Here is a 15862-nt window from a genome sequence, read left to right as displayed (position 1 = left end):
AAACCAAAACTATATTAAAACTTCTTCTAACATCGTAAAGTTTGAAATTACCCAATCAGAAACTGAACAGAACAAAGATATCATGTACTGCGCATGCGTGGATCAATGGCTCCAGCGCATGGAGTACGGAGGAAAATATATGATATTGAAAATCAACTTAAAATTAATATCATTACAATTCATTACATACTTTGTACACCTTTTACGAGGTGTGTATAACGATTAAACATTGGGCTGTTGACACAGATTAAATTAATGGATATAAAACAAAATTGTTAAAAACATATTTAAGTAACCCAGCGCCAAATCCGCCAAAAAATGACCCTTGGTATAGCACTGCTTAAGGCTGTACAGCTATAGGGTGAGTAAAAAAAGAAAGAAACCCAAATGACATGACCAATTTTTAAATGAACTTTTGCCTGTAGCACTTTCAAAATCTAGGATATGAAAGCCCAGTCATTAAGCTTTCTTTTAGTACAAGAATCATTCAAATCACTCATGTGCTTTGAAGTGGAGGAATTTTGAACACAAACACCGTTTTCAAGTTCTGTCCACGGATCACAAAAAAGGTAAGTGTTCTTTCAGCAAAACGAAAACAATTCTCATAGGGATGCGTGTGAATTGTTTTCGTTTTGCCGAAAGAATACATACTTTTTTTGTAATCCGTGGACAGAACTTGAAAACGGTGTTTATGTTTTTAAAAAAAATCCGTAACTTGAAAAGTACATGAGTGATTTGAATGATTCTTGTACTAAAAGAAAGCTTAATGACTGGGCTTTCTTATCCTAGATTTTGAAAGTGATACAGGCAAAAGTTCATTCGAAAATTGGTCGTGTCATTTGGGTTTCGTTTTTTTTTTACTCACCCTGAATTTGCTCAAACTGTACGTCAAAGTTAAATGCCCAACATGTTTAAAGACTGTTCCCTGCTGGCGAGCACCTCCCCAGCGTGAACTTGCATTCGGGGCAGGTGTGAACGGTGTCCTTCAGTGAAGGGATGCAGAACGGGATAAAGGCCAAGGGCCAAAAGCAAAACCAAACCCTGAAAAAAAGAACAGCATGATGACAAATTCAAAATATATATAAAATTACATGATGATGTCATGATGACGTCACCTCAATTTCATCTTTAACACGTCCCGGTCTATACCTACATCAAGTTTCAACCCAATCGGCCTTACGGTTCTGTAGATATAGGATTTTAAAATATGCACTTTTCAGATGACGTCACGTGACCCATGATGATGTCATCAGGACGTCATTCTTCGTTCCTCTTCTTTGGTATAAGGCCTTTGGTTTTGCAAATTTTCATTAAGATCTAAGCTTTAGAAGTGAACACAGTGGCTTTCAGAAAAATGTGTACAAAGTCTATGGGATGTGAGATAGAACAAGAAAAAAATAGAAGAAAAAATCAACACAAAAAAGAGGCTTTTCCGAAATTTAAGGGAAAACGCTCTTACTTCATATTTAAAGGCAATTTTATTTTTCTGATTGAAGGATTTCCTGTTTATAGATTTTAAGTCCGCTCTGAATCCTTGTTTACAGATTTTCAGAACAACTGTGTTCGAGGTTCAAAGATTTGAAGTTACAAGATTCGTTGCCCAAAGTTTCACGTTTGAGGATTTCTTGTTCAAAGATGTTTAGTCCAAAGACGAACATCAAATTAGATGTCAGATGTTAAAATATTTTAAGTTCGCTAATTTCTTTTTCAAATGGTTTTTATGGTTTTTATATAGGCCTAATATTATAGGGGTTTCTTGTTCAGCCTTGTTCAAATGTTTAGAACCACTTACGTGATGAGGCATATCCAGCCGAAGAGCACCCACACGGCAGCGCCGACATGCTTGCTCGTCTGCGTAGTGACGGTCTTGCTGCAGTTGGTGCACTGCATGATCTGCGGCAGGGAGGTGAACCGCTGCATGGGCACCGTGACGTACGTGGTGGCCGCGGGCTGCGCGGTCACGACGGTGCCTGGAGGTTGTCCCGGACCCAGCGGTTGGGGCTGGGCCGGATAGCCGGGCTGGGCCGGATAGCCGGGCTGGGCCGCATAGCCGACCGGCTGGGGTCCGGGTTGGGCCTGGGGATAGCCAACCGGCTGAGGTCCGGGTTGGGCTGGGTAGCCGACCGGCTGGGGTCCGGGTTGGGCTGGGTAGCCGACCGGCTGGGGTCCGGGTTGGGCTGGGTAGCCCTCTGGTTGGGGTTGGTCTGGGTAGCTTGGAGGCGCTTGGGTCGGGTACCCCGCTGAAAAAAAATGCAGAAATAATAGTGACTTAGAAAGATCTAATTTTGGTATCTGACTACTGGCATTGACTACTTGGGAGACCGCATGCATAGGACCGAATAGCTCTTCGGTAGAGCGCCGGTGCAGTGTTCCGATGGTCGCCGGTTCAAATGCCGCTCTCCATGTCACTGTTTTTTCTTTGTTCAACTTTAGTACTCATGAATTCACCTAGTCGATTTCCTGTCGCAGTTTATTTGATTAATTCAGTTACTGGTTGCAGATAGGAAAGTGCCCTTTTCTTGGTAGTGAAATGTTCTTACACAGAAATCCACGGTCTATCATAACAGTTGGTGAAAATCTCCCGAACATTGATTACTATTATTTTTTTGGTAGACCGTCTTGTATACGCTGAACGACGTACGATGATCACATAATGATAAAGGATGCAGACAAAATTCTGGCCCATCGACAAAATTTAATTTAACAAAACTTATTATTATGTACATGAATTTCCCTAGTCTATAGCCTACCTGGGGGCGCCCCTTGTTGGTCACCGCTGTAGGGGGGCGGGTTGTTAGGATCCTTGGTCTCTAGTTCCATCCTGATTCAATATTTACCTACAATACGAAAGAATATGGCATCATGGAGATGTACATGAATTATGAAACGTAATCCAGCAGTGCACTGTTTCAGTCCGGGGTAGTGCGTCATAATACATAAATGGCAATAGAGCAGTATGCCGGACTTAGGTTCACATTGGTGAGTACGTATTTGCTCATGTATACATCGTCAGTTTCGTCACCGACACCACGAATAACAGTACATCCAAGTCCACTTCAGTGTTACTTCGTGAAACCCTCAAAATGACAAATGTTGGTGAGTCACGAAGTAACACTCAAGTGTGCGCGTTCACATTGGACACTGGCGGGAACGATTTTCGTTTTCACACTGTTAAATACTATTTTGATTAAAAGCGTTTTAAAACGTTTGACAGGAATGTAATTGATACCTTTTCTTGTAGGATTAGGCCTATACAGAAAACTTTAATAACAAGCTTTCAAACTGGTGAAGTAAAGATGAGTGTACTTAATTCGTGAAACGAAAATGACCGATTCAGCGCACAGTGTAGTGTTTATATTAAGGCCTACTTTGTGAAAACGGTAATTGCTCGGTTCTGTAAAATACGCGCGCGTAGCGAGCACTCACTCAAGTCCAATTGGGTGTTACTTCGTGCTGTCACTGACAACATGCACATACCAGCTTATCATCTAAAGCCTTATCAATAAATTGTTAAATCCGGCTTGATATCAATTCTACCACAAAAGGCCCCTTCAATGGCGAAAACATTGTTCTAGCTGTTGTTCAGATAACCCGTCACTGGGCAGTTGCAAAAGCGAGTACAAAGTACAATCCGCCATTAAAAAGTGGCCCCGTTTGTGTAGGGGGGGGGGGGCGTGCTGAAAGAAGGAAACCCACTTTTGACAGAAATTTTAACCAACTTACTTTACATACTTGAACTGGTTCTTATTTATAATATAGTGAAGTATACATCTATTTCAACCATACATGGTGAACAATAAGTCAATAGTTCTACCTGTACTTCGGTTTGTGATTCGTTTCCTTTTTAGTCGTACTGAGTTGTTTATTATTACATGTGCTCAGTGAAATTTTTCAGCGAGTCAGTTGTTCTTTTATTTAGCTTCTATTGATTTATTAGCGTATGTCCGGTTTTTAATAAAGTTACATAGTGTTGGAACCGGAATCTCGATACAGATTCTCGTGTGAGTGTTCAGTTTAGTCATCTGAATATTATATTAAATGCGATTCATACAATCGGCCAAATGAAAACGTGACCACGTTAATTCGGGCGCACCTCAAAACACGACTTCAAATACATGTACAGGGTGGTGCCAAAAAAACAAGGAAACCCACTTTTGACAGCAACTTTAACCTATACTTACTTTACTTATTTGAACTTTCAATTTTTTTAAACGTAGTGAAGTATATATCTCTTCAATGATGAAAAAATAAGTCAAAATTTGCAGTGACATTTCTGTAATATGTACAGTAGGGCCTACAATAATTGAAGGCAAAAATCTTACCTCAATCCTATCGGCCTATAGTCCGTTGAGATAATGTGTACTGCAGGCGAATTCTCAACCCACCTATTACAGTTTCTATATGCTTAATTTCCTCTTCAGTTCATGTTTACTTATGCTGATGTTACGTAAGTCAGTACAAAGGCACAAGCCTCACAGTCACAACATGCAATACGTTTTAGACTTGTGTAAATCCTTTCAGTGTTCCAGCACCCTGAGTAACGCTAAATGTATCGTAATAATTATGGTCATATTTTTGTTTGTATAACATTATACTGTCCTAGAATGGTCACTGGCCGGAATGAAGTCGCAGGTCATCATTATCGGCTATTTGTTAACTTTGTTGTATTACCAATATGTGTTCCTAGCTCCATGCCGATACATATACAAAAATGGAATTAAATATCAGTCGCTACATCGAAAGAAAAAACTGCGCAGTATGGCCGCCACTCAATCAGCATGAGAAAATAATGAATAACATTAATCACTGAGCTTGTTTTATCCTTTAAATTATTCACCATAACGCCTCTATAGTTTACGATGCCAATACAAATATAGACTTTCACCCCTGCTCACACCCATACATTTACATGGCATGCTTAACAAGAGTTCAAAATTCCCCGGCCCCGGGCCCCACCTAGGAATCACTGCCTCCCCTTTTCTCCAAAATTACGTAACTACATGTGTATACGTAGCTTATCATGTAAAACTCAAAAAGGTGCTGATGCATCAGCCGTCGCGCGGTTGAAATTGTCTCCTACCTGCAAAAAATTAAAGTTATAATAACGAATGTTTGACGGACACAGCCGGTTTGGTCTCGATGAATCTTTATAGCTCTGATAGGCCGAGTGCTAGTGATGCAAAAAAAAACTGCATGGTTGATTTCCATGCTATTAAAAGTACACATACAATAACCATTGAGGTGTGTTGTTATGCTATATTATCCAATGATTGTGACATGCCTACCTTAAGTGCTCCCTAAGTTAGCGTATCCAGGTCGTCTGTAAAAAAGAATACAGTGCTGTCCTCGATGTAGAATCCCGTAGCAATTTTGAGATGTTTGTACTATTCGCGCGATCGAGTATAGCTCCGTCCGCACGATCGCAAATTATGTCTAATATTGAATTCGTCAACGGGCCAGTTTTTTTTACACTGTGGTGAACAATATGCGTGTTTTTTACACACAAAAATTATGGATAGTAAACTTGATACACTGCCGTTCTGCAGCATTAGATCATGTGAATGGTGTGTCACGCAAAGTGACCCCCCTAAAAGAGACCTGGTTTCTTTCAATAATGATTGGTTGAGTGAGTTCAACCGTACTGCTATGCTGGGAGCAACATTGACATTAATGGACTCCAACATGTTGTACCTTGGCGACTTCCGCATGAAGTTCGACAAAGCGGCGACTTGTGCAAGTCTATGCATGATACCATACAACAATTGCGGGCGGGACGACAGCCCGTTTCACATGACGGTGACTGCCGGGTGACACGGAATTCCCATGACGTCACGAAATTCCCATGACGACATATCAATGATTTACTCTTGGCGTTGACTTATGTATAATTATTTACAGAATAGGCCGATATCAACCTTTTTGTTTGGCCACAACAACAGTGCATGATAAAAAAAATGACAAGGACATTTTAGGACTACGCAAGCATTGCTGCAACCCGGCATTAAAATTCCTATAGACACTAGTGCTAAATGCCCAAACTTATTCTTTAAAAAAATACTCAGAACTCTCACAGGTATTTAAGCTGCACATAAAAATGATGATCAACGTGTCATCTTTTTTTTTTTTTTTTTTTTTTGGTGGGTTGACCATTGATTTTTCGAGAAATTCTCACCCAAAGAAGACGACCCCTATTTTTCTTAAAGCGGAAAAGTACCCCTTGAAAAAAGATCCCTCCACAACATGGCAAGATAGTGCAACCTTCGAGCCCAATTGCATCCACAATGCTCAGAATTGGAAGCCCCAAGTCCGGGCCAGAGGTTCATTGCCACATCTCTTCAATTCCCCAATGTTATGGCTCTCAGAACTCTCTAATATAGAATGTTTTGAGTGCATAACTTTCAGGAGCTCGGAGGATGGTTTAGGCCTATTTACAGGTGTGCAAGGCTTAACAAGAACGATATTCGTTCCATACCTGCACTGGGCATCAAAATGGGTTTTCCTGTCTGTTGCTTTAATCTGACATGACAACACAAGTGTTGTCACACATGGATATGTACTTTAGTGGTGGATCTAGAGGGAAGTGCAACACCTGGCCCCTCCCCCCTTTTCATCCGCTGATTAATGTTGATATTCAATGCTAAAGTTCTCTGTCAAATTGCCTCAGAATGCTGGAGAAAGCATTGTAGATTACATTTTTTTGCATTTGTGTTAAAAATAAAATGGAAAAAATACGACTAACTCAGCTCGAGAACTTCGAGGACAAAGTTAAAATATTATCATAATTACTTATTACTGACAGTTGCCTATAAATATTATTGCTTCAAAGATTCAGACGTAAGTTTTGAAACTAGGTGTGGCTTATAAAAAGACCCGGTCAAGTGGTTTTGATCCACTTTTACAAGATCGTGACCGACTGGTCCAAAGCACCTAAATATCGTGATGTTATCACTGTTAATATTCTTCGTCACTTGTAAGTTGTAGATTAGATCTACCTGTATTTGCCTGTGTGAGTAAGCGTAGTTGCTATGTATGCACTTATTTGCCTCTCGCCATGTTTACACAGAACCAGTTCACAATGAGTGCAAGCAGTATTACAATCAATAGGCCTACACTCGTCTTTCCTAAAGATATCCACTAAAGAAGGGGTGTCCTTGTAACTTCTGACAGGCTCGTGCTTAGAATGAACACTAAATATACTGATGAGCAGTACCAGGACAGAATGGCAAAATGTAAGGCACCAATCTACATGCAGATCCACTTCTTTGCAAATACATGTATTCGGAATGTAAGACCTGACAAGGAGTCAGTATTGTAGTACCGAGTACTTAGGCTACCGAGTACGAGTACGAGTACGACTAAATGTACATGTACTCCCGAGTACAAGTACAGTTCTCCGAGTATGAGTGAGAGTCACTTCCGAGTACGAGTGCGAGTACTTGTTGATATTGGCCCAGACCCAGTCAGTACCGACTTTGTAGCCCGAGTACGAGTACCGTCATTTCGAGTACGAGTACTTTGACATTCGAGTACGATAGCACTCTAAAAGAAAAAGTACTGTTGCCTGTCATCGATGTAATTTATGCTCTGTTTAATATTCCATGTTTTTCGAGATCTTGGGAATCGAACCCACGACCTTCCAGGAGTTGGTTTTCACGGCGAGGTTCTCATTGTTTTCTCCCTCGAAGGAAACACATCATCGGAAACAAAATGAATTTTACTCCTGTAGTTTATATTGTTTACATGTATATTGTACTGCTGAATTAATTCAGCCTCATGGAACAGTGGAAGTAGCAAAATAAACCTAAATAATAAAACAGTACTATAATGTTTCCAATAATGAAATGTTTCATCTGCACAACGTAATATGATATGTACGCATTGCCATTTTCTTTATAATGACCATGGCTTAATACCAGAGGGATGGGCTTTAATCACGAGTTAGCCATTTTTGTCGAGTTCTCTGAATTTATATCAGTTATTGTTAACTGTTGAATGGGATGGCCCTAGACTATTTATGCAGGCACAATGCAGCCTTATTTTACTGTCATTTTGGAATGTTTCATTACAAATGTTAAATTATTCATTGAAGTAGACTGGAATTCATAAGTACATTAACTTGCTTTCATTTCTCTTCGCAAGTTTCAAAAATTAAGATTTTACCTAACTTTCAATTCAATATGGCCGACTCGTGAATAAAGCCCATATAGAACTGTATAATGATATTTTCACAATTGAATAATGTGGTGCACACATTAAAACAATGGTTTTTCTAAATATTTACGACAGCTTTACAAAAAAAATAGAATGAAACAAACATGACTTTAATTTGACGAAGATATTTACACAACACTATGGTGTGACATGTCGATTTACGTATTTTTAATATTATAAAGATGAAAAGATATATACAATGAAAGACATTTGAGTGATGTAATTTGCTGTTGAGTACTTCGAGCATGTGAGGAAGCATGGAAATTGAAACAATGCATCAGCAACTTTTGATACAAAAATCGCAGTTGAAGAATTTACAATGGTTGACTGCTGTGATGTGGGATATGACGTTTTGAACACCCGAGGGGCGCATAGCACCCGAGGCGAAGCCGAGCCTGGTGCTGTTCGCCCGAGGGTGTTCAAACCGCTATATCCCACATCACAGCAGTCAACAATTATTTTGTTATACCTCTGTCTTGGATTCTTTGAATTTTGATGTAAAATAAAACAGCTGATCGTCTGCTAGTTCGCTGCTCCCAAGGCCCACTCATGTGTGAAAACATGGTGAAAGAAGCGCGGGTAGCAACGATAGAAGCGTTTCACACTGCACCGCACGTGCTGTAATTAGTGTACCTACAAAGTCATAGCACACTCCCTGTTGGACATCACGTATACAGGATGTCCCAAAGGGAGTGTGCCATGACTTTTTATAAACCTAACACGTGATCGTTCAAGACTAATGAAAATACAGTATTCAAGACAGAGGTAGTTACAAAATTAAACATATTTCCAAACTACCAAAAAGGCAGGACCAAGATTTCACTGCAAAACAGTATACTTGTCGGCAAGTATACTTGTCGGCACAGCATTACATTTTTTTTTATATAGCCACAATATGATGTTCACGTGAAATCTTTAAATGAGAAGTTTAAAGTCAAGAGAGAGCTTATACTCGATCGTAACCCCATCTAAAACACGTTAAAATTGTGCAGCAGCAGGATCCCAGTCAAACCAGTGAGTTTGGCGGTTTTGAGACATCATCTAACATTGAAAAAATAAATTTCATTTTGCCGAAGTGCATGGCTTCCGCGACGAGCGCGCATACCAGAAACCGGAGACTTTTGGGGGCCTTAGTGGGGTTGTTTTTAGATTACGGTGGGCACAGTATTGTACAATTTTACAATCGTAAACATCAGCACATTGGTGCGATTTAGTATGCACCTATTATCATCATATCTGAGCATGTTTTCCGACAGTGAATTTGCAGACGGGACAGACGTGCACGGTGTCCTTCAAAGCCGGAATGCAGAACGGAATGAGGCAGCAGCCTAGCCAGAGACTGGAGAAAAGAAAGACAAACAAACAAATTCAACTTTGGCGCCATATTTTTTCGAGTCGTTGACCATAAAGAACTAGGACATTTTGTGATTAGCCTCATATTTTGGAGCTTATGTCCTATAACAAGCGAATACATGGACATTGAGTACTCACCCCATCATCAAAAGCACCCCCGCAGCCAACCACACCGCGCCCCCATTCTCCTGGTACGTGACTGTGGTGACGCTGTTGTGGCAGCTCGGACACTGGACATGGGCGGGGTAAGGTGTCATTCTCATCGGCATGGCCACGGTGGTGATGACCGTCGGCGGCTGGGGTACGGGTGGGGGCTGCTGCTGTACTACGACGGTAGTCTGACCGGGCTGAGCTATCACCGGGGGCGGTGGAACGGCGGCCGGCGGGACGGCGGCCTGCTGCTGCTGTTGCTGCCATTGCCAGGCCGTTGAAGGTTGGCCTGTCGTTAGTGAACACATTATAGTGATGGTAAATCAAAGCTGATTTTCCCCGACATTTTTAAGTGTTTGAACGCGACTTAGCGAGCTAGCCCCGAACGTTTGAGAACAGTTTAGGCAGTCCGTTTCTTCGGTCTTGCTAGAAAAATTACATTATAAGTAAAAGAAGGTTTTTTTGGGGGGGGGGGAATAAAAGCCAAAGATAGCAGGGACATATCTCTTACTTTACGTACACGCAACAATTTTGTTACTGGCACTTTTGGGTAACTTAATTTCAGGACGAGTTTCATTTTTTTGTCGAACGCTCTAAATCACGACACAATTATTAACACCAAGGTTGTCACACTGTTTGTTACGCTCGATTCGTCCATTCCTCAAATATCCATCAAGAATCGCCTACTGGTTTCGACTTCATAAGTTGGCTTCAGACTCTCACAGGCCATGATATGGCTTGAGAACACCAAAGCTCATAGGCTGCTTCATGGCAATGTAAGCCAGAGATTTGGACGACTAAATTTGGGCAGCGTCGAACCAAAACATTTATTCGTACAATAACTTACCTGGTTGTGCTTGGTATGCAACATAGGGAGGAGGCCCGTCAGATGGAGCTGCCATGCCTAAACACGCCAAAAGAAGATAAATGTTCATACGGGACGGTGGACAAAAGTTGACTTACGCTATGATCATGATGATACATTCGATGACCAATGATTTTGTTGGCCCAGTACTGAGTCGATTATGCTTTCATAATATACACGTCTCGTTTATTGCATGACCGACATCTGTGAGTCGAAATCTCTTTGAATAACTCGTTACCATTAATAAATGTATTCTTACCTTAAGCTGAGTGTTCTGTCGAAACTCGATGGAGCTTGTGAAATAACCTGGAGTACTCGTATATACCACTTTATCCGCATATACATATACATGTATACGTATTTTTCGCACAGAAGCCGTCTTTCTGTTTCGTATCCGAAATAGGTCCAATGAAAGTAAACTTCGTTTAGTCGCTCATGCAGGATCGATTTATTGATCCGGCCCATGGTCCAAAAGAAACCATTGTATTCATCATTGAACCATACACTGCTGAATGTGGCAAGCCCATTGTTCATTCGTTTTCTCTCCACTGGCCAAAGTATAGGCGACAACATCAATATGTGCAAATAATGGCTGAGGCTAATAATAATAAGCCAACATTCGACAAGCATATTTTGGTCTCGATGGACGTGGTCAAGTCTATTGCAGGCTGACCGTTGCTGTGACGCCGATCGATCCACACATTAGAAACCGTATACATGCCTGTAGAGAGAGTGCATTCATGCATATATACATGTACAACGTCCGTCCTTGATACATCATTGTAAGACTTTTTGGGTATGAAAAGATAAGTGTTAAAGTATAGTCCTGTGATAAGGACGTGCCCTTTTTACGACATGTACATTGGCAACGCCACAATTTTCATTGACATATTTTGTTTGAAAACCAGAGAGGTCAGTTAATATTGTTTGGACTTCACCGATGAATTCATGCTGGACCCAAAGTGCTAGCCTAATGTCATCCGCCCAAGAGAGACTCTGACGGACTGACCGGCCGACCGACTGAATGACCGAATGATGACTCGGACTGACTGACTCCTCCAACTCCCCGACTGACTGACTCCCCGATTGACTCCCCGACCTACCGACTGACTGACTCCCCCACTTAATCCAGCTCAACTTAGCAAGCCTGGTCTTGTTTTTTCCTACTTTTTTGGTGGAAGGATTTACATATTCATTTTCTATCTACATTGTATTTATTTTATTGTACAAAATCGAGGAGAATTATCTCGAGATATCGTAACTCGGCGTCCGATTAGTGTGAACAAAATAATAGCTTCAAACCGTCCTATTTTTAGAACCATTTTATTTTCTTTATAGTCTTGGGTAATATATTATACAAAACTACAATTATGATGGTCAGTTAAAAAGATTATTTTAATTTCATTTCAATCTACGAGACATATATTATGTGGTAAAAGCAAACCAAAAGTACATAATATGTTATGGTCATGTAAGACCATAATTATACACAACTAGTCGAAAAGGAGACGTTATAATAGATCTGAGACCTAATGGCGTAATGGCTTTGTTTATCATATGCGCTTTCCTATGGTAGGGAAGTCGGGATGCCAGACGAAGTAGGGACCGTCTACCACGTAGGAAAGCGCAGGTGCACAATCATCAAAATGTGCATGACGTCATTACGCCAATTCCAAAGAAGAGAACACGAAGTTTAGAGGTGGTTTTTTTTAGTTGGGTTTAGGAAGTATTGTTCCATTTTAAAATCTTAAGCATCACAGCTGAGAATGAGCCGGTCACAGCTGAGAATGTTTCCCGATGGTGAATTTGCAGATGGGGCAGACGTGCACGGTGTCCTTCAAAGCTGGAATGCAGAACGGAATGAGGCAGCAGCCTAGCCAGAGACTGGAGAAAAGAAAGACAAACAAACCAATTCAACTTTGGCGCCATATTGTCTCAAGTTGACCTTAAAGAACAGCAATGTCGCGATTATACCTAGCTTCCCAAGACTGATATAATAGCGGTGTTCCATGAACCGCGGCGCAATTCGTCGTTTACCCCGACTTTCCCCATGTAGTGTTGCCCAACTTCTTTGTTGACAAACTTCAAACTCAATCAGAGAATACATGGTACTTATTTAACCTCTGTGAACAATTTTGGTGTCATGGAATTAAGAAATTCGGGCGGTGGTGTCCGGAAATTGGGCACAAAATCGATCAGTGTTCCCTGACGTGGCGCACTTGAACAAATCTCGGAAAATTCCAAATAAACATTTTTGAATTCCTGTAAAGTTGCTTACTGTGAAATTTCAGTTAAAACTTTTGCTCTAGCTAGGCGTTACAGGCGAAAATTCAAAGTGCGCCACGTTAGGGGCCACGAAATGTTAGGGCACATCAACAATATTGGAGCTATAACGTACGAGAGACATCGACTTACCCGAACAGCAAAAGTACCGCCGCAGACAACCACACCGCGCCCCCAATCTCCTTGTGCGTGACTGTGGTGACGCTGTTGTGGCAGCTCGGACACTGGAGCTGGGAGGGGTAAGGTGTCATTTTCATCGGCATTGCCACGGTAGTGATGACCGTCTGCTGCTGGGGTACGGGTGGGGGTTGATGCTGAACCACGACGGTAGTCTGACCGGGTTGAGCCACTGTGGGCGGTGGGACGGCCCCCGGCTGCTGGTGCCAGGCCGGTGCTGGTTGGCCTGTCATCAGTGTGAACATAAAGTGTTAAATCAAGTTGTTCGGGGACACTGACATAATAGTCGAGATGGACGAAGGTTTGATCTTAAAATTTTAGCATTTTACAACTTTTTGTATTGCTAGAAAAGAGCGAAATGTTTGTTTGCGGTCGCCGGTATACACTATTGGAATTTTGAAGAGGAGTTCTACTTGTTTTTCAAACTTGCCACGAATCTTTTGATATCGCTCTAATTTACAACACAGTTAACATAAACATACTGCTAGCTACGGCCGATGTGTTGAAGATAATGCAATGACCCATTGGCGTTTTCCAAATTTCGGGATCGTTCGGGTTCGGATTGGCTTCAGAAATTCCAAGCCCTCTGCAGGAATTATGAGCCAAAGGTTTGAAACTAAGAGTACAGGTATTTCGATCTAAAAGCCTTAGGTGAACGCTGAAAAAGAAGACTTTTATGAGCTCTACTCCACTTTGCACATGCATTGACTCACGGCCAATATCGCTAACTGCATTTTTTTTTGGAAGGAGACTAAATTTGGGCAGCGTCGAACCAGCAATAAATGTATTCGTACAATAACTTACCAGGTTGTGCATGGTTTGGATCGTAGGGAGGGGGCCCCTCTGACTGAGCTGGTTTCGCTTCCATTATGTAACCTAAGTCGTACAAAAAGAAATGAAAAAGGAGATGACAGTGGACGTGAGTCGTCCCTTAAAGGGAATGCACATCATTGGCTGTTGCTGTAATTTTCAGAAATGAACTATTTGACGGGTTAGTATAATAGATCAAATATTGTTTAACTGACATGTTTGAAGTTTGGTGTTCGAAAATGTTGGAAAAACCAAGAAAAACAAAAATGTTCAAGTAGTCTGGTTCCCTGACTCCACAAAAGATAAAATGGATCAATTTATAGATGATGGAAAATTGTAAGGCAAGGGAACCAGTCTAGCTGGCCTGCACCCGTTCATGAACATGTAACCAATAGCCAACCAAATTTGGACTGAAAAAATGGTAAATTTGGAGCAGTAGTTGAAAAATAGTTAGGTTTTTCCAACGCTGGTCGGCCGACCACCGTTGAAAATGTTTACAAAAATACCATTTTCTTGAAAATGACTTCACACCAGGTGCCATAATTTTACAAGTTGCTTGAGACTGTCATTTACCAACACCCTAGTAAGGTATTTCGTAAAAACTTGGTAGTTTTATTTTTCGATGTTTGCAAATGTTGTATATTCCCTTTAATCAGACGGGCAACTCACGCCCAAAACACCACAAAAGGGACAGTTGTAGGCCTGTCGTGTAAACTGATATCACGAGACGTACACGGGCCTACATAAATGTGTTCGTCAAATAGTTTTTTTTTTTTCATTCTGCCATATCTGATGTTAACATGATCTTTTTCTTACCTTGGTATACTATCTGAAACGTTGTTCTGTCGAAATCGGTGGCGTTTGTGTGCGTGAGTCGAGTGCACCTACCAAGTTAATTCCTGAATGATGTAACTATCACTCGCACTTCAAAGGTTGTTGTCTTTGCGCAGTCGCCGGAATAATGAAATAAACTTTCCTACTAGTCGCTCAGTGATGCCTAAACATGTATCAATCCCAAGGCCCTAACAAATCAACATATAATAACCGTTTTAAGACAGAGACTGCTGAATGTGGCAAGCCCATAATTCTTTTTCTTTGTTTCCCCGGAATAAAGTAGGTGACAGTATTAAAGGCAATTGGTGGCAGAGGCTGATAAGCAAGTCTCGATGCACATGGTCAAGTCTAGTAGGCTAGCCGCGTTGCTGTGACGCCCAAATCCACCACGTTGGAAACTGTTTACCTGCAAATAGAGAGTGTTAGTACATGTGCATACACCACTTGTCTGCACACCATTGTTAACCTGTATTTGTAAAAAGGATAAGTGCTTGTGTGGGTCCTGTGATGTCTCACTGTTTTTATTACTTTGTGCATAAAATTCCATCACTTCTATTTGTTTGAAGTAGCTTAGAGAGGTCAGCTAATATTGTTTGCATTTCACGGGCGAAGTTTTGCACGAAGTGAAGCAGTAGCCTTTGAGTAACTGATTGACTGACTGACTGCACGACTGAGTCACTGAGCAATATGATATAGCCTAAAAATGCTTTAAATTGAGACTTTCGATGCCAACTGGACCGATCAAGCCCCGTTTTCTTACTTCTGTTGCTTGAGTAGGCCTACACGTTTTCATAATTGTTAGGATTCGCACAATTTTTGTTTGTAGAAAGTCGAGTGAATTTACTTATAGTGCCCATCTAGTCTCGAGATATCCTGTAACTTTGCGCCGGATTAGTAGTCCGTGTAATGTACCATGCCATGGTCAATGATATGGAAGCAGATTCGCTAATTATTAGGCAAGACAACCACAAGCACTTTCTTTATCGGGTCTTCAGTCATTCACCCGTTGCGTGTCATAGGCCTATACAATGGATAAAAAAACTGTGTCACGCGCTCTGTATCATGTTACGCAATATGCGCCCGGCTTATATTGTATTACAAAACGCTGTGTTCGAATTGACCAATCAAACCGTTTACTCTCCTGATTTAGGAATGAAATGACGTCACGATTTCGTAAAG

The 15862-nt window shown here is 41.2% G+C and overlaps 3 protein-coding genes across 5 annotated transcripts; all 3 read right to left on the bottom strand.

Annotated features, from left to right (window-relative positions):
- Positions 1-776: 776 nt before the first annotated feature.
- On the bottom strand, positions 777-5688 carry LOC119735456 (proline-rich protein 2-like). Of its 3 annotated transcripts, none has more exons than XM_038209155.1 (4): positions 5286-5688; positions 2751-2837; positions 1793-2240; positions 777-1041 (listed from the first exon to the last, which is right to left on the bottom strand). In XM_038209155.1, exons 2-4 carry the CDS (start codon positions 2818-2820, stop codon positions 912-914), a joined length of 648 nt encoding a protein of 215 aa, XP_038065083.1. In that variant the 5' UTR covers positions 2821-2837; positions 5286-5688; the 3' UTR covers positions 777-911. The 3 variants fall into 3 exon arrangements, with proteins under 3 accessions (XP_038065083.1, XP_038065084.1, XP_038065086.1); XM_038209156.1 differs by lacking the exon at positions 5286-5688 and adding an exon at positions 4323-4587; XM_038209158.1 differs by lacking the exon at positions 5286-5688 and adding an exon at positions 3230-3440.
- A 1879-nt stretch (positions 5689-7567) lies between these two features.
- LOC119736038 (lipopolysaccharide-induced tumor necrosis factor-alpha factor homolog) lies at positions 7568-11273 on the bottom strand. The gene is made up of 4 exons (XM_038210031.1): positions 10839-11273; positions 10562-10618; positions 9703-10003; positions 7568-9550 (listed from the first exon to the last, which is right to left on the bottom strand). The coding sequence occupies exons 2-4, from the start codon at positions 10614-10616 to the stop codon at positions 9442-9444; spliced, it is 465 nt and encodes a 154-aa protein (XP_038065959.1). The 5' UTR covers positions 10617-10618; positions 10839-11273; the 3' UTR covers positions 7568-9441.
- Positions 11274-11886: 613 nt separating this feature from the next.
- Positions 11887-15066, bottom strand: LOC119736039 (lipopolysaccharide-induced tumor necrosis factor-alpha factor homolog). The gene is made up of 4 exons (XM_038210032.1): positions 14666-15066; positions 13844-13915; positions 12995-13265; positions 11887-12463 (listed from the first exon to the last, which is right to left on the bottom strand). The coding sequence occupies exons 2-4, from the start codon at positions 13905-13907 to the stop codon at positions 12355-12357; spliced, it is 444 nt and encodes a 147-aa protein (XP_038065960.1). The 5' UTR covers positions 13908-13915; positions 14666-15066; the 3' UTR covers positions 11887-12354.
- Between the last annotated feature and the right edge of the window lie 796 nt (positions 15067-15862).

This window comes from Patiria miniata, unplaced genomic scaffold, assembly GCF_015706575.1.
Source record: "Patiria miniata isolate m_02_andy unplaced genomic scaffold, ASM1570657v1 HiC_scaffold_29, whole genome shotgun sequence".
Taxonomy (NCBI): Eukaryota; Metazoa; Echinodermata; class Asteroidea; order Valvatida; family Asterinidae; genus Patiria; species Patiria miniata.
The sequence above is the reverse complement of the archived record's forward strand: the minus strand, read 5'-3'. Positions and strand labels throughout refer to the sequence as shown.